The sequence below is a fragment of the Herpailurus yagouaroundi genome, unplaced genomic scaffold (genome assembly GCF_014898765.1).
Source record: "Herpailurus yagouaroundi ecotype Mexico unplaced genomic scaffold, PumYag 206, whole genome shotgun sequence".
Lineage (NCBI taxonomy): Eukaryota > Metazoa > Chordata > Mammalia > Carnivora > Felidae > Herpailurus > Herpailurus yagouaroundi.
Window position 1 is genome coordinate 940,472 of NW_024412437.1, and position 19,015 is coordinate 959,486.

At 41.2% G+C, this 19,015-nt stretch overlaps 1 protein-coding gene across 9 annotated transcripts in view; it reads left to right on the forward strand.

Annotated features, from left to right (window-relative positions):
• TANC2 (tetratricopeptide repeat, ankyrin repeat and coiled-coil containing 2) overlaps window positions 1-19,015 on the forward strand; it is a 371,370-nt gene that overhangs the window by 336,970 nt on the left and 15,385 nt on the right. For all 9 annotated transcript variants that reach the window (XM_040452033.1, XM_040452035.1, XM_040452036.1 and 6 more), the window contains 6 exons: window positions 3,709-3,894; window positions 6,153-6,246; window positions 12,685-12,818; window positions 14,010-14,133; window positions 18,321-18,496; window positions 18,812-18,944. In XM_040452033.1, the coding sequence (XP_040307967.1) occupies window positions 3,709-3,894; window positions 6,153-6,246; window positions 12,685-12,818; window positions 14,010-14,133; window positions 18,321-18,496; window positions 18,812-18,944 (847 nt within the window). The remainder of the gene's footprint in view (window positions 1-3,708; window positions 3,895-6,152; window positions 6,247-12,684; window positions 12,819-14,009; window positions 14,134-18,320; window positions 18,497-18,811; window positions 18,945-19,015) is intronic.

Sequence of the window (19,015 nt, forward strand, 5' to 3'; positions counted from 1 at the left end):
GACCTTGTTACTACTGCTGCAAACTCATATTCTGATCTCAGTTGGATCTTCCCTCCTGCCCAGTTCTCATTCTAAGCCCTCTCTCGTTTTCCCCAGAGCAGATACGGAAATCATTTGCATTCTTCCCAAGATCCTGCCCAACCTCTCCTGCCCTCCTACATTACCGAGATTGAGTTCATCTCAATGTGCCTTCATCTCAAGACTATTAATCCTTACCTACGCTCGCTTCACTGCTGCCTCAGAGGAGGAAGTGCTTCCCTTCCTTTCCAGAGCACTTGGCTCCACCTGTGTTTTCTATCTCTGTGTTGCTCTTCTCTCACATTTCGTTTCATTCTCTTTCTGAATTCTCAACAAACCTATGAATGTGTCCTGTAACCCAGACAGCAACTTCCCACCCTCCTGCTGACTGGAAGCACCACTCCATCTCTTCCCTTCCACACCCACCAATCCTGTCCTATGAGCCATCTCTACCTTCTTCCTCACTGCCCCTTCACCACTTGTAGTCTGGCCTCCATGAAAGAAAGAGGAGTTAAGTCATTAAAATAAAAAACTTTGGGATCAGACGTCACATGGTCAAAGCCTACATTTACACTTACTTTCTGTGAGCACTTGGATGAGTCATTTAACCTCTGTCTCACTATTTGCATCCATCAAAAGGATTAAAAGGGTCACCGTGAGAATTAAAAGTGATAAAGCCTTTTTAAAAAGAGAGAAAGTCTCTTTTCATCTCTTTCAGGGTCTAATAAAAAATATTCCTTAAAAAAAATGGCGGAGGAGATGCCTGGCTTGTTCTGTCAGTGGAGCATGTGACTCTTGGTTTTGGGGTCGTGAGTTTGAACCCCACATTGGGTGTAGAGATTACTTAAAAATAAAATCTTTAAAAACCAACCAACGAACAAAACACCTAACCTCTTGACATTCAACCGAAGCTACTCTCAAAAGTTGTTAACAACTGCCAATCACCAAGTAAAGTAACTTTTCTCATTCCTCACCCCTTTAAACCTCTCCATAGTGTTGGCCATATTGACACGTTTCCCAGAATTTGTAGCACAGGCCTGGTTCCCTTCCTGCCTGTCTGGTTGCTCTTCTCTCTTCCTTCTCCTAATGACACTGTTCACTGAGATTCTCTCCTTTGGTCTTCTCCACCCTCAAACTCTCTCCCATGGCATCAGCACCAAAATACTGAAGAATTTGTAGTTATTTGTAGAATATTATTATTTTTAGAATGTTCTTCATTTGTAGGTTGATCTTTTCTCACCATTAGATGAGAGATCTTTAAAAAAAAATTTTTTTTTAACGTTTAATCATTTTTGAGAGACAGAGACAGAGCATGAGTGGGGAAGGGGCATAGAGAGGGAGACATAGAATCTGAAACAGGCTCCAGGCTCTGAGCTTTCAACACAGAGCCCAACACAGGGCTCAAACTCACAAACTACGAGATCATGACCTGAGCTGAGGTCAGACACTCAACCGACTGTGCCACCCAGGCACCCCAATGAGAGATCTTTTAGATAGATCTTTCCTCATCGTCAGATCCCCTGTTACAGGGATGCTAACCTCTCTCCCTTGGGCAGGACTGTGCCTTCCAGATTTCTCAGTTCTGAAGCCACTGTGTTTCCCTTTGTAATTAAGAAGTATCTTTTAGGGATATGCTTTGAGACTAGGCAGATAGCTTGTTTCTTATGCTTTTGCTCACTGATTTTAGGATCCCACCTGTCAGAGATTCTTGCTGCAATAATGATTGCTATGGTGTTTTTGCCTAATGACGAGTTTCTGTTTCCCTCATTCCTTCAACATTTATTAATTAGAATTTTAATGTAAAGAACAGTTGTCCCTTCTCCCCCGTGTATGTATTGGATTATTTATTTATAGCACTATGGGTTCCTTTATTTATTTTATGTTATGACCTATGTAACCCATTACCATTATTATTTATTTTCTTGCTCAAATTGCCCAAGATTTGGCCTTTGGGACCTCCCTCAAGTTGGTTCCTGTATCCTTTCAACTTCCACTAAATTATTTTATGAGTGTTTCTGTGCTTTATGGCACCACAAGATGTTCCATACTCATTGTTTACTAGTAATGCCCCAGCCCAGGAATTAATCATTTCTCCAATGAGCCAAAACACATTTTATTCATCCTCTTAGTTTTTGAAAATACAGTATGCGCATGAAAATTCTCAGTGACTCTCCATTACCTACTGATTAAAATTAGCCTGGCATTCAGAAGTATCCATACCCTGGTCCCAAAAGACCCTCTCAACTTTGTAGTTGAAACTTCCCCTTCATGTGCCTTACCTTACAACAACTAGAGTTAGTCATTAACTGTCTCAGCCAGTTGAGATGGGCCTTTTCTTAGTCTGTTGGGGCTGCTATGACAAAATACCGTAGACTGAGTGGCTAATAGACAACATTTATTTCTCACAGTTCCGAAACTAAGTCTCAAGACCATGGTGCCAGCAGATCCGGCATCTGGTGAGAGCTTCCTGGTTTATAGACAGCACCTTCTCACTGTGTCCTCCCATAGTGGAACAGGGAAAGCAAGCTCTCTGCGACCTTTCTATTAGGACACTGATCACTTCTCCATTTAATATCATTACACTGGGGGTGAGAAATCCAACATACAATTCAAGAGGACAAAAACATTCAGACTATAGCACCTTTCCTTCAGAATCTGTTCCTGATTCTAGTTGGGAATTCTCTTCAGTTTTATTGCACTTTTACTTTCCATATGACATTTATTATTCCTTGTTGGATAGGCTTTTGTTTATATTGGTCGCACCTGCCCTACCTTGGTTGAAAGTCTTTGAGAACAGAGTCTATATTTACTGTCTTACTCACCTTTTCATCCTGTGTGGTACCTTGCACATGGTAGGCATTCAATAAACATTTGTTGAATAGATTGCCGGGTGGAACTAAAACTGGGGAGAACCAGGTGGAGAACTTACGTTTCAGGTGCTCTAACTACCCCTGGAAGCCTGCCTGCCAGGCGAGGCTACTCTTCTGTTGAAACTTGTAGCTAGCTTATGGTAGACTGATCTTAACCAGGCTCTTCTTTCAACCTACACTTGTAACCACCACTGCAGCTAGCAAAGCTGCTATTGGAACATGGTCTAGCCTCAAGCTCCAAGTACCGCTAGCCATTTTGGCCAGATCCTTGAGATTCCGCCCTCCCGTTGGAAGGAAGAAGTGCCCTCCGCCAAAGCTTGGTGGTCAAAAGTATGATTCATGATATGAGGTATTTTGCTTCTTTGGAAGACCAAAAAATGTGAGCTTCAGAATGTTTTTCTTCCCTTTCATGATTTCAAAGACACTTTTTTGTGCCAGCAGAGCTACAGTCTTTCAAATCTTGGTCTGAAAAGAACTATTTGAGGACAAAGGAGAATGTATCTCAGGAAAACAAAGCTGGAGCTGGGAGTTTTGGTTGGGTTTTTGTTTGTTTGTTTGTTTGGTCCCTTTTTCTGTGAAAACAAAAGTCTGGCCTTATGAAAAGAAGTTCTCCCCTGAGGGATATCTACCAGAGTTACAGCTCAGCAATGATCTAGCCTGAGTAGGCGAGAACTTTCTAGATTTTCTCTAGAGAATGGTTCAGGATATGGGAAGGGATGACTCTTGGTACTGTAGTCGTGTGCAGTGGGCCAGTGTGACTGGATCAGAAGTGCGGCCACAAGTCTTTGTTCACACACATTTCTCTGTCCTTCCCCTCGAGGTGGATCATTTGGACAAGAATGGGCAGTGCGCTTTGGTCCATGCTGCACTCCGAGGTCATCTGGAGGTTGTCAAGTTTTTGATTCAGTGTGACTGGACGATGGCCGGCCAGCAGCAAGGAGTATTTAAGAAGAGCCACGCCATCCAACAGGCCCTCATCGCTGCGGCCAGCATGGGCTACACCGAGGTAAGAAAACAGGTGATAAGGTTGAGGACTTGGGGGATTTTTTTCAAGCCGTGTATTGAAGGACTGAGGAAACAGGCTAAAAAGGGTTGCATTATTACAAAATTACCAGCCTAATTAGTATGAATTAGCTTTTTGGTCACTGCTTTGAGGAATAGGAAATTGAACTCCATGCAGCACTTGAATTCTCAAATACCAGCATATGTAGAATTATGAATATAGCACTTGAGAGTTGGAAAGTACTTTGGAAATCGGCCAGTCTAATTCCTCCCCATCTTGCCACTCTGATATAACAGACAGTGACACTGGGCTCCTCAGGATTATTTACTGACCTGCATTCACATGGGGAGGCGGTTTGGAAAGGGAAGAGCACAACATTTGGAATCTCAGAAGGACCAGGTTTGAGTCCCAGTTTGCTACTCATTCTCTCTGGACCTTGGGTAATTTACCTAATCTCTTAGAACTTTAGTTGCCCATCAGGAAAATGGGTCTAATAAATACTTTTTTTTACAAAGCTGGTACGAAAGGTGCTTTTGAAAACTGTTAAACACTATACAAACTGTATTTTTGCTAATTTATTTATTACTGATAGTAATAATATAGTGGCAAATATATGCAATTGATACTTGCCAGAAAATGTTTAACATCTAGCTCCAAGATCCAAGAGGGTAGTGTAGTGGAGCAGAAGTGTGTGTGTGTGTGTGTGTGTGTGTGTGTGTGTGTGTGTGTGTACGTACGTAGTTAACATTAGTGTACATTTTACGGCTATGAAGAACACATAGCACACAGTTTACAAATAATGAAATATACAATACTTTTAATGAAATGCTCGATTTTTGTGAAATTCATATCTTAAGTCAACCTGTGGTTGCATCTCAGCAATCATTTACAAATGGAGCTACACTCCAATTTTCTCTTTTCCCAATAATTTTATTGTCATTAAATCTGATATGTGATCTATGTTAAACTACTACTTACCCTCATACCAATTATATTAATTAAACTGGAACCTCTTGGAGCTTTTGCAGTAAATCAACTCGATGTGAAATGTCTGCCAGTTTCCAAGGTGTAAATTCTCCCACCGCAGCTGATGTAGAGTGACCCATGTTACAGCCCTGAGCACAGGGTTGTGAAGAGATGCACAGAGGCACAGCACACCACTGTGTGCTGTCTCCACCAGACAGACACAATCAGGAGTACAGACAATGCACAATGTAGTTAAATAATTAAGAAGTCATGAAATTTTGTATTTTTAACCTTTGTTTTTAATATAATGTAGTTGGTTGTTACCTAACTTTAAACAAACACCTTCATTCAGCAACCGGCTTACAAAACTGGCAATGCAATGCTCGGCTGTCACGGGCCAGTAACTGTTGGCTCACGGGGCATGGGCTGCTGCAGTGACACAGCTACCCTGCCCACTGACCTGATGTGCCACCGAAGGGATATTAAGTAAAACTGGAATATTTAATATCAGTGGGTTTGTGAGCTCTCTCTACAGACAGATCCCTGGAAACAGCTGTCACTTTTGCTTTCATGTCAGTAGTCATTCTCCCTTTGCTGTCCCCACAGCTGTCTTGGTATTTCTGAGAGGAAAAAAATCATCACTGCTGTACTCTGATGAAATACAGCCCTAGATTTTCTCCATATTTGCTTTCTGGTTTTTATTGATTGATTAGTATTTTCTCTTTATTTATTGATATTTTTATTGGGAGAATGAGGGCTTGCTTCTTCAACTTAAATACAAGGAATAAAAAATGTTTTAAAAGCCACATGCTATGTAAGTGAATGGTGTTGAAGAGAAACATAGAAACCGTACCCAATAGAGGCACCTGGGTGGCTCAGTCAGTTGGGCGTCTGACTTCGGCTCAGGTCATGATTCACAACTCGTGAGTTCGAGCCCCGCATTGGGCTCTGTGCTGACAACTCAGAGCATAGAGCCTGCTTTGGATTCTCTGTCTCTCTCTCTCTCTCTCTCTCTCTCTCTCTGTCCCTTCCCCTCTCATGCTCTGTCTGTCTCTCTCAAAAATAAATAAACATTAACAATTTTTTTTGAAAAAAAAAAAAACCGTACCCGATAAAACAGATGCTCATCATGGAAGCTTTGGGTTTCTTGGCTGGGATAGTCAGTTCTGATTTCTTTCGTGTGCAAGAGATCTTGTCACCCTTGGGTCATCCAGGTATCTTTCAAACCTCACAGGCTAGAGCTGGTAGCATAGTTTCCCACCTGAAGTGTGAGCTGACACAACTTCTTGTTTCAGATTGTCTCCTACCTACTTGATCTTCCAGAAAAAGATGAAGAAGAAGTAGAGCGAGCGCAGATCAACAGCTTTGACAGTCTCTGGGGAGAGACAGGTACTTCTCATGGACATTACTGTCTTTTCTCATAAATGTGTTGTATTTGTGTGGGGACACGCTGCATCTCACACCCTGATTTTTCCTCTGGTATACCTTTGGTAGTCTCCATCTCGATGGCTTTTGTACTGGAGATTGATTCAGCCAAAGTGAAAAGTCAAGCAATGGCCTTCTTCCTCTTTCCCTTTGGATTCTCTATATCATTAGCACCGGAGTCTTCTTTCAACCAAAACTTTACCGTGTTCCTGTTGCCAAATATTTTTAAAAGACTAAAAATTTCCTTCCAACGTGCCAAACCAGAGCAGAAAATAGTTGTGGCCTCTCTTTTATGTGATCCTTGCACTAGTTACGTGTAAATGTTTCTCCCATCAAAATGGCTCCACCTGCAGTTGTAAACCGGGAGATTCAATCTGTATCCATACCTCCGGCTTAACCAAGTGTTATCGGGCGGAGTGGTATCTGACATGGTTACACTGCTACATTACAAGTACAGTTGCTCTCCGGATGCGAAATGAAGGGACCACCGTCTCAGGCACAGCCCATGGCAGTCCCTTCTGATCTGTAGCCAAGAGATTTCTATATTGCTTGGTACTTACCACATAAACAGAAGTTTCTTCTTTGTGGCCTTTGCAGGAAATGATTATTGTCTTTCCCCCAAGTCTAAACTGGAACATCTGGAGAAACATTAGTAACCTTTTATGTGTTTTTATGAGACCAGGGCAATGAAAGCTGTAGAGTCACCACAGATACGTATCATATTTGCCAGAGGTAGACCAATATTGAGATGGCCAATTTAGGGGGAATATTTTATTAAACAAGAAGGGTATGTGTTTTGGTTAGAGTCAGAATGTTACTAAAAATAAAGAAGGCACTTGAATTCATTTAAAATTTACAATGAGCTATCTATCAAATTGTCTTATTTCCATTGATGGCAAAAATCATAGGTAGGTTTCATGGCTTCTTTAACATCATGTAGAATGGTCCAGAGCTCAGGAATTTGTTTCTCAAACAATCCCTCCCTCTGTAAGAGCCAAAGGGAACAGATGCCAGGCAGCTGCAGCTTAAGAGCCCGTGACAGAGTAAAGGAAACTGTGCAGCTGGAAACAGCTGCTGTCTCCGGGACTCTACCCTACGGGAAGCTAGAGGACAAACTGAGGAGAAGGAACTGACCAGGATGTCGGCAGTTCTGGAGTATGTATGTTGCAACAGAGCTGCAGAAGGGACGGACATGTTGGGACTTCCCGGTAGTTCGACCTTTCCCAGCACTGTGTTGCCAGGCCGGCCACGTGGAACCCCAGGGGAGGGCAAAAAAATAAATAAATAAATATGGCCTGATGGTGATAGGGGATAGAATTGTAAGACTAGTAATCATAGTGATGAATATCAAGCATATTTTAGTGCTGTACTTGAAAGAATTTCTTAAAAATGTTCAAGAAGGGAGTGAACCAAGTGGAAGACTTACTTTTATTGATAGGAGTTTCTTATTAGAATAAAACTGTGTACCCTCAGGTCTTTTTAAATATCTCATCATTTTAAGGTGTGCAATGAAGTCTGCTACATTAATTTATTTAAATATGGACCATATCTCAAGATTGTAAAAAAAAAAAAATCCAAGCTTCATGTCAATTTGCTTGTAATCGGAATTATGTTGTGTTTAACTTGATATTTATTGAGATAATTTAAGCATTATAAACATAAAATGCTTTTTAAATAGAACTAGAATAAAATGCATTTGTAATATAACTTACAGATCTATAAACAGTTATTTGGCTTCAGAAAATTTTCTAGGAAATTATGTTCGCACTATGTAAAAATGTCCCTACACCTTCACTACTAATATTGAAGAGACTACGAGTTGCTTTTCGGTCTATAGTGATGGATTTACTAAATATACGTACGTGTTCCTTTCTACCTTGTAGCACATAGTCATTTACAGTTTATAATGACCCATCGAACTGTGATGTTTTATTTCTCCAATGACAAAATCTTATATATGTCCCCTTTATATAGAGAATGAAGGTCTGTGACCTGCAGCCAGCTGGTTGGGTCTTGTACCTACATCCCTGGTCTGAACAACACAATTTTTACCTCAGGAAAATACAATGGTTGTGATGTTCCCAACATTCTGTATCATTTACTATATCAATTCTAAGGCACCGCTAACTGCAAGAAACTATATAGCCATTATTTTTTGTGCTACTACAAAAAAAGAAACCCTCAGCCTATCAAATGCCACCATTCTTTATTATCACATCACTTGCGAAATTCACCCCAATTTTAGAGTTGTTAAAACGTGAAGGGAAAAAAAGCGCATCTTAGAATCAGTGAAATTTATCTTGGCATATAGTGAAATATTAACTGAGATATAATTTTTATATAGTGGGTTTTCTAAAAGCAGGTCAATAGAATATCCTAGTTGCCTTTGTCCTCCTTTTGCAGCCTCTTTATCCTTCCAAATAGTATCTGCCTACATCCACCCTTCACCATCTGGCTGGTCTCCTCCCATCCCACAGGGTTTCCATAGACCTCTTATGGAACAGTACAGAAGAAAAGCAGTTAAGGTGACAATATTGTTCACCACTCCCTCTTCTCCCTTGTCTTACGAGCATAGACCAAGACCAGCATTAAAAGCTTCTAGCAACTCTGGAGGGCCTGAACCATCCTATGACCCAAAAGAAGCAAGGGTTCACAAAGTAAACAAGATGCCCATAACTCATGCCCTTATCATCCTCGCCTGCCTTATTGCAACTGCCTCCTAGCTGATCTTGTCACCCTTTCCTGATTCATCTCCCTTGTGACTTCAGCCAAAGTGATCTTTGTGGGCCACAATCTGTTTATGTCACTTTCTTGCTTACCACCCTTTACTGACCACCTGAACCATTAATGAAGTGATTTAGCATATTCTTAAGAAGACCAGTCATGATCTCTAGCCTCATCTATTGCCTGGCTTCTCTAGTAACTCCAGTAACAATAAACATGTTGTTTCCCACATCAGTGCGAACTTCCTATGTGCTCTCCCTGTGCCTAGCATGCCTCGCCTTGTCTTTGCATGCCTGTAAGTCTTCTTTTTCTCTTTCAGCATTTATCTCAGATTAACATCTCTTCCTAAAGATCACAGACACTTCTTTCTCTGCGTTACCTCCAAAAACGTATACACTGGATAGTAGTGTATTTTTTATTTGTCTGTTATCCTTACTCAACCTTGAGTTCCTTGAGAGCAGAGACAGTCAGTGTCTGACAAATAGCTCAATAAATGTTTAATTAATGTTGTTTTGGATACCAGTGATCAGTTTATATCTCCCCAACCACCTCCCTCTCATTGGCCGTGCACGACCCGTCTGTGTTATGTTCTTTCATGGTTGAAAATAGATAAACAGAAGAGCCATTTGCTTTGCTGCATTCTGCTTAGTGTCACCATCCCATCCAAGCCGACTTTGGCTATTTTCCCAACTCTGAGTTGCATCCTGTCTGCCTCGTTAGACTCCTTAGATGTTTCACTTTGAAAAAAAGACCATTTATGTCAGATAATCTCATCAGATGCTGACAGGCTATGGAACAAATTCTCTTACTGGTCTTTTAGGAAGAGATTTGGCTCCAAACTGCTGTTTGCTCTAAGAATCAGTTTGTTGTTTTATAGAACTGGCTTTACCTTAATCTTCTTTCTTTCAAAAAGTTTTAACAGTTTCTGATAAGACTTCTATAAAATCCAGCCAGAGCAGTTTTTTGCTCTTGGATTTTGAAAAATACAGATCCCATTTTACATAGTTGTGTTGTTCTGAGATGAAATTGGCCAGCTGTGTTAATGGCCATGTCCAGCTATCAGCTGGAGATTCCTGCCAAATTACATCATAACCTAAGCAACAGAGATGATACAACAAAGAAAAAAGCCAAATGGAACATTCCTTCTCATATAAATGTGTTATCCAATGAGTTGAAATGGGCCAGCCAGAGCAATCTAACTCCAGGTTAGAGTGAACAATATAAATTTTAGCTTTCAAGATGGGCACTGGTTGTACATTCTCAACAGTGTTCTATAAACTGGCATCATGGGTGAAAGGCTTGATTCTGAAATACTGTCTGTCTATATTTTCTCCAGCAGGCTATAAATTCTTCCGTGAAAAAGAATGTATTTACCCTCCCCCACCATACCCAGGGAATTAAAAGGGAGGTTTGCTGCAGCCCTATCACCTCATAGCTACTTTAAATGGAATCAGAAAGTAAGAGTTAGAAAATTTCCCAATCATTTATTTTATGTACCAAGAAGATGATTCTTAAGATTCCTAACAAGTGTCTACCCCAGTCAAGTTCTTTTTTTTCCAGCTTTATGGAGATATAATTTTCACATAACATGTGTAAACTTAAAGGTGTACAACATGATTTCCAGTCAAGTTCTTAAGCCACTCTTATTTTCTCACCCAAGAATTACAGTGTTGTTGTTGTTGTTGTTGTTCCTGAACTGTTATATATATGAACTTGGCAAAGAGGGAAGATCACCTTGATGTAAGGAACAAGAGACAAAACTTCAAGTAAATAATCATACCCATTGATACCTATATTCACTCATTCAGGGCTTGGAAATGGCCCTCATCTCAGATAAGCCACTACCCTCCTGTGAGGAATAGGACAGAAATGACAGTGTTAACAGTTCAAAAATAAAACTGAAAATACACATAAGACAAGGCATAGATATATCTAGTTTGAGTGAATACATCTTCTAAAACTGTCACATTTTTCTTCATAAGCCCTTCTTATCCTTGAGGGAAGAAAAGATTACTTGAAGTTAATCTTAGTGGAAACTACAGGTAGTTAGTTTGGCTTTGCATATGAGTTAACTGTGGATGAATTTGACCAAGCCCAAAGACAAAAATGCCACAGATTGCCTTCAATGAAAACAATTTCAAGTGACCATTTGATTTGAATTTCTGTTGCTTCCCTGATTAGATACCAACATTTGCAAACTGAAATATTATCTGCACTTACCAAATATTGTCTCTTTCTGATTTGTCTTTGGAGTAGGTAGCCATAATAAAGGAAGGACTTGCTGATCACCACATCAGTTTTCCAAGTCAATTTGGGAAAAATTTCTCTATCCGCATTCTTTTTAAAACACTGAACCTATGCATTTGAGACCCCATGGTGAAATGAAAAATTTATATTTGTTCAAGGATGGATTTAGTAGGGCACCTGGGTGGCTCAGTCGGTTGAATGTCCGACTTTGACTCAGGTCATGATCTTGCAGTTCACAAGTTTGAGCCCCATATCAGGCTCTGCTGTCAGTGTACAGCCCTCTTTGGATCCTCTGTCCCCTTCTCTCTGTCTTGTGCTCTCTCTCTTTCTAAAAAAAATAAACGTTAAAGAAATATATATTAAAAAAATTATGGACTTAGTAGAAAGTATATCTTCAAATCCTTCTTGCAACTATTGAAACCGTACTCAGAGAATGAAATCGGCACCCATGGACTCTCTACTCTATCAAAGATCATGAACGATGGACAGCAGCCCAGAAAGAAGAATGTTAAGTTTCTTTCTGTGTCCCTTATAGTTGCTGTAGCTATTTTTTTTTTGATCTGTGATTCCATTATTTTGTCTTCAGAAGAACCTTTGTTATACCTCTTCTCTCATCTTTAAGACTATTACCTTGAACAGTTCTGATCCTCATATGAAAATAGTTGCAAATGTACTAGAAACTTCTGTCTCAGCTAATGAAGAAAAAAAAAAAAATGAAAACTGGCCCAAGCCCCTATGACCTGCAGATCCTGACTTTAGTTCTTTAGGTTTAAGGGTCCAGGAGTAGAGGTTGGCCAGAAGTGGTTCCTGACTAATTCTAAAATAGACCTTACTCTGCAAAGGCCCTTCTGTCTGCATCCCACCCAGGCATAGATAGACCCGTGAAAGGTTTGTAGTGAAGAGGTACCAAAAAAGAGGGAGGTCGAAAGCAGGGATGACAGGCTAGGTAGGAAAAATGAAACCAAGTAAGTTTAATCATAAGTTTATTATTACAGTTGTCTCCATATATTGTGAGCCCATTTAAATGTGATTTTATTGATGATTTTTCTTTAAGAGTTTCTTTCGTGGAAGGGTGCCTGGGTGGCTCAGTTGGTTAAGCATCCAACTTTGGCTCAGGACATGATTTCAGGGTTCCTGGGTTTGAGCCCCACGTTGGGCTCTGTGCTGACAGCTCAGAGCCTGGAGCCTGCTTCGGATTCTGTGTCTCCTTCTTTCTCTGCCCTTTCCCCACTTGCACTCTGTCTCTCTCTGCCTCTCAAAAACAAATAAATGTTAAAAATTTTTCCTTCATGGTAAAAGTGGCTAATATCATTATTCTTGGAGGTAAAGTAGCAGTTATATTAATCAAACACAGATATACTTCTGTGCTTAACATAGAGGGCTAGAGAGGACAAGCCCCACCTGTTCTCAGTCTGTGTTCTCTGCCCTTAGCACTGACAGCTGCAGCTGGAAGGGGCAAACTGGAGGTATGTCGTCTGCTCTTGGAACAGGGGGCAGCAGTGGCCCAGCCAAACCGCCGAGGGGCAGTGCCCCTATTCAGCACTGTCCGCCAGGGCCATTGGCAGGTAAGCAGGGCAGCTACTTCCAATCCCTCACGTAGGGGTGAGTTCTACACAGGGCCTTCTGAGGCAGAGAGCAAAAAAATCACAAAGTTTGGGTTACTCAGCCATCATCAGGTTTGACGACTTGGGCCTTTGTTATTAATATTCTGGTTAACTGAGAATATGTCAGAAAGTTAACATTCAGAATCATCATCATTAAAAAAAAAAAATCATCAAAAAAATTTTAAGAAAGCAGGGGGCGGGGGGCACCTAGGTGGCTCAGTCGGTTAAGCATCCAACTTTGGCTCCTGATTTCACAGTTGGTGGGTTTGAGCCCCGCATCAGGCGCTGTGCTGACAGCTCAGAGCCTGGAGCCTGCTTCCAGTTCTGTGTCTCTCAACCTCTCTGCCCCTTCCCTGCTTGTGCTTTCTTTCTCTCAAAAATAAATAAATGTTTAAAAAAATTTTTTTAGACATCATGATCTATATTGTATAGAAGAACTAGCTACTTTTGGCCTGGTCATGGAGTGACTCCTTCTCATACCTCACAGTATCCACAGGTTCTCTGGAAGGTTTATACCCCAACAGACCCCTGCTAGCTTGCTTGCAGGTATCTCAGGCTTGCCAAAAGAAAATGTGGTGTATATAAGTTCTAGCTATGCAGTCTTTCCAGATGTTTGAATTCCAGATAAATGCTAATTTATACACTTAGGATGGAAAAGAAAGCATATTGGTATTAATCTTTGGAAGTATTTGTGTAGAAAAAAAGGCTCTAGAAGCCAAACAGTATTAAAGAGTTATCAAGGACACTTTATTATATTCCCTTCAGTCGTAAGTATTCACTTCAGGTAGGCTTACAACCCCTACAGATCAATAAAATGGCACTGGCATAAGTAGTGACTTATGTTGGAGCTCCCATTATGAGAGCATCTTTGTCTACGTGTTGGCCTTTTTTATCTTAAATTCTCTTTTACTCGGGCTGAGTCAGAAATACACAGTTGAATTTTCATGTGGCTATCCTTTAAAGAGTCAGACATCAAATCACGTGGTACTAGCACTGTGCAGACACTAGAGGGAGTTCTTGCAGCAGAAAGTTACATGCAGAGGTTACTCACCTGTACAGCAGGACGAGATTCCACAGTGTAGGCAACAACATGCATGTGTCTGCCCAGCAGCTCTTCCTGGATAATTTGTCCCTGTTTCTCTGCATTTGCAGATTGTTGATCTTTTACTCACCCATGGAGCTGATGTCAACATGGCAGACAAGCAGGGTCGTACCCCACTGATGATGGCTGCCTCTGAAGGCCATCTAGGAACTGTGGACTTTCTACTTGCACAAGGTCAGTCCTGGGATCCCAGAGCTGGGGATGGTCAGTGCCTATAGTAACCCAAGGAATTCATGATTTCCAGTGATGGAGTCTAAGAGATGTTAAGAATAGATACTATTCATCTAGTTGGTTAAAATATGAAGGTCTGTCTCCTCTCCTCTTGGACACAGTGGGACCCTTTCACTCTGATAGTCTTTGTTTCTTTATGGCTTGAGGGATTTTTGGTATTCTAATCAAACTAACATGTTCTAAATTCTTTAACTCAAATCTGCAATCTTCAAACTTTGATTTTTTTAATATACACTCAGCAGATGTTCATCTTCCAAAGACTGCAGTTTTTCTTTATCAGTTATCTTGTAGGCCTGCACAACTAATACTTTTCTTGTATCCAGAGGAGGCAGACAGAGATTAAGACAGTTGCTGACAGTGGGACGCTATATGAGAAATCAGGATATTATTATTTTCCTGTTGTAATAAACTCCTTTGACATTAACCAACATTCATATACTCCTGGTGAATGGGAAATAATAAAGCAGATTGTAGACACACCACCTTCAAAAGCGTTTCAGGCTCCTTTTGATTGCTCTGACCTCAATCACCTGTACAAAACAGAGGTGCGTGATGGTGGACTTGTATCGTGGGAAAGTCGCACGTGACTCTACAGTACCATCTAGTGGAGTTTGAGCATTTACATGAAGCAGAAGGTAGTAGATTGTGAGGAGCCTAATGATTCCATTCCAGATAGCCTTCCCTCTAAGCAAACTGGACCTAAACATCGATAATTACATCTCTGGGCATGCACACTTCAGGGAAACCAGCCCCCTGAAGAATCACACCCAGGCCAGCAAAACAGCAGGTAGTTGAGTTAGGAAGAAAACAAGGTTTCTTCTGAGATTTCAAACTAAAACTCAGCCAAAGATTTATTGGGTCTTTAGCTATATCCTCCAAAGATTTGTTTGTTTCCACAGCCTCAGACTCATAACACTGGGTCTGAACCAGAGAACTGCTCTTCCAGTGTGCAAAGTGGTTCTTGCTTCCCCAATACAAGCCAACAAACAAGTCTGGTTTCATGATCTCTATCCTCACTTCTGCCAAGAGGGGGTTGGGGGAGAAAAAGGGGAGTACCTAGATTCTCAGGATAAGATGTGGCATGAGTAAATGTCCCAGAACAACCCAAGTCTGCTGGAAAAGGCAGGACCTCTTCAGCCACTGATAACCTTCAGATCACTGCACAGTGTCTGTCACATGCCAATAGAAGCTTATCAGACACAGATTCCAGAGATTTGTTCTCCCTTACCATTGCAGACATGCTGGTCTTTGTACTACTGACCTTCCTCAACTTATGATGGGGTTACATCCTGATAAACTCAAGTTTAAAATATCTTGTTGAAAATATCTTAAGTCCAGAATGCATTTAATACATCTAACCTACAGAACATAATAGCATAGCCTTGCCAACCTAAAACGTGTTCACAACACTTATATCAGCCTTCAGTTGAGCAAAATCATCTAACACAAAGCCTACTGTATAATAGTGTTGAATATCTTGTATAGCTTATTGAATACTGTACTGAATGTGAAAAACAATGGCTGTGTGGGCCCAGAATGGTTAGAAGTGTATCCGCCGTTGACCCTCATGCTAGTGCAGCTGCCGGCGAGCCGCGGCTCACGGATATTAGCCAGCATCACAAGAGAGCACCGTCCCCACACATCACTAGCCTGGGAAAAGGTCCAAATTCTAAATTCGCAGGATGGTTTCTACTAAATGCGAATCACTTTCACACCATCGTAAAGTTGAAAAATTGTAAGTCAAACCATCGTAAGTCAGGGATCCACAGTATTTCATTTCATTCTTTCACACTTAATTCAGAGACTTCCACTAAAGCAGCAAACCCTACAAACAGGTATGTAGCCCACATTATTCGCAGAACACTATTCTAGTGATATGCCAGTGAGTGATTTTCTTTTAACTAACACACTATAGTCTGTGCCCTCTAAGAGTCTGTAATCTGGGAAGGAAGGAGTGGAACAAAAATACCTGAAAAGCCAAGAATCCTAAGAGCTCTCATAAAGGTATTTCAGTTAGGAAAGGGCAGACCTTGAAAGGTGACTAGGAAAAATGTTTTGTTTTAGGGAGGAGATCGTAAATGAAAAGTTAGGGAGGAGAACCAACACACAACAGGTTTAAAGAAATATGCGAGTTGTCCAGTGAACTCATGACGACTCTTGGGAAGTAAAATTGGAAACGTATGTGGAAAGAAACTGAAAAGGAACAGATTAAAAGAGGTTTTGGCTTAATTCTGAAGGCAATGGGGAGCCTTTCAAGGTTTTTTAAAAGAGAATTGATGCCAGAGTTGTGCTTTAAAAAAAATCACTCTGGCAGTAGTGTGAATAGTAGATTTGATGGAGAAATTAGAGTGGACCAGGGGATCAATTAGGAAGCATTGTAATAGAATAGATGAGAAGTAATGAGGCGCTAATCCAGGTGCAGTAGCTGTTAGAATAGAACAGAAAGGCCAAGTGCAAAAAATGATTTGGGATATAAAGAGCAATTACATGTAGGAAGGATAGTTGAGTTGAAGCTAACTCCAGAATGTTAAAATGGATGTTTGGAAGAGGTGTGATTCCATTAACTGCAAATGAAAGAAAAGAAAGAAGAGGAAGATTACATATTGAATTTTGGATGTAAATTGAATATCGGGGTTTATTTCATGTGTATCTCCAATTTCTTAAATTCCAGCTTTCCTCTTCTATGGAAGGTCAGCTTATCTGTAACATACATTAGAACGTTCTTATCCTGCTTCTTCCACCAATGGAGGCTCTGTCCAGGGAATTTATAGATGTTGCATCTGAGAAAACTCCTTAGGTTCTGTCCCACATTCAAATCCATTCTGTGTTAGAGTCAATGTTTTAATTGCAATATATGACAGGATAACCCTATACGTAAAGGGCTGTCATAAGGGCTAGACGTATGGTACCTTCTAGCCCTTCATCCTGCTGTGGAAAGCCACAGAGTCTGGTTGCCTGACCTCTAGGGATACAAAGGTGATAGGGCGGGTAACTGCCAAGTAGACCCTGAGCCCAGCTGTGGCACATCTCACATCTGAATCCTGTCCAGCTGAGGAGGCAGCCTGGAAAGTATTCTGTATGCAGTAAGCTGATCCTAATTTAGTTAGTATAACATGGCAACTGTGTGAAAAGAATTGTCTTAGGTACTCTTCACAACTAGCCAGGAAATGACAGGCTCTTTGCCATCCAAGAGCTTACAGTCTAGTCTAAGAATCAAATGTATATTGAATTTTAGACTAATTACAAAACAGTGTATCAAGTGTGCTTGATCCTTAGAGATGAAAATACAAATGTTGAAGAGAAACAGATGTAGAATACCAAAGAGGCTAAGAGAGTGGGGATGGGATCACTGAAGGCTGACAAGTTTAATTAAACTCTGAATTTCCTTGTGGCCTGGGCTCAGGCTCTTCCCGTGAGTTCATTTCCCCCACATTCTAGGGAGGGAGAAAGTGGCCTGGTACTATCACCAATAATAAACATGTACTGAGCTCCTCCTGTTTTACAAGATTCTCTCTAGGAGTTTATACTACTACAAATGGGAGACTTTTGCTGAGTTCTGAAAACATTCATCGAGAATTTATTACATGCAAGTAGGATACGTAAAAAAGATTAATAACGGAATAAGGTGACATATGTTATGCAGATTCAAGATGAGGTAACAGTGATCAGAAGCTTCCTGGAAATAGGGGGATTTTGAAATGGTTGCTAGAGAATGAGTAGAAGTGAGGCAGGTCATGAGGAAGGAAAAGATTCCCCATGAGAAAGCAAACATGACCAAAAGTGAGGATACAGAATATTATGGGAGAGTCTAGAGGCAGTGAGCACATCCATTCGGCCCAAGTAGAGGATTCTCCCAGGGGTGTAATGTAATGAAACTTAAGCATAGAGAGGAAGTTTGGGGGTAGATTGTGGAGGACCTGGAATACCCGGTAAAAACAACTGGGCTCTCTTCTACTGAAAGCTTGTAGGATCATTTTTTTTTTAACAGTTTTATTGAAAGACCACTCACATACCAGAAACAAAGCTGTGCGTTGGCAGAGCATATACCTTAAGTACCAGCTTTCCCTCCTGCTCTGAATTTTCATGTTTTTTGGGTTTCCTCAGGCTTGTGTTAATACTTACTCTTGTAGGTGCCTCCATTGCTCTCATGGACAAAGAAGGGCTGACAGCCCTCAGCTGGGCTTGTTTGAAGGGTCATCTCTCAGTAGTACGTTCTCTGGTGGATAATGGAGCCGCTACGGACCATGCTGACAAGAATGGCCGCACCCCATTGGATCTGGCAGCTTTCTATGGTGATGCCGAGGTGGTGAGTGCCTTTAAACAAGCCTCTGGGTCATAGGGATCTTAAGGAAGGTTCTCCGTCCATAATGTTATCTAGGGTTAAGGGTAGAATAACGTGTAGATGATTCCTGATAGAAGGTTCTCAAATCCCTACTTGCTAGAGGACAGGAATATTCAAAACACCACTAAAGACGAAGAATACAGGAATGGCCTGTAAATACCATGGTCCCAGCCTGGTTTAGACCTGTGGTTAAATAAAGTCCAGGCAGCAGCCAGACTCAGTGGAGCAGCACTGAGCCCTTGCACTTGTGTTAACTGTTCTCCTTGATCCATGTCCTAGGTCCAGTTCCTGGTGGATCACGGGGCCATGATTGAGCATGTTGACTATAGCGGAATGCGCCCTTTGGATAGGGCTGTGGGGTGCCGGAACACTTCTGTTGTTGTCACTCTTCTGAAGAAAGGAGCCAAGATAGGTAGGAGAAAGGAATAAGGTGCTGACCATCTGTGCCCAGGGGCCAGACTGGTCCAGTGGTCTGGCCGCCCT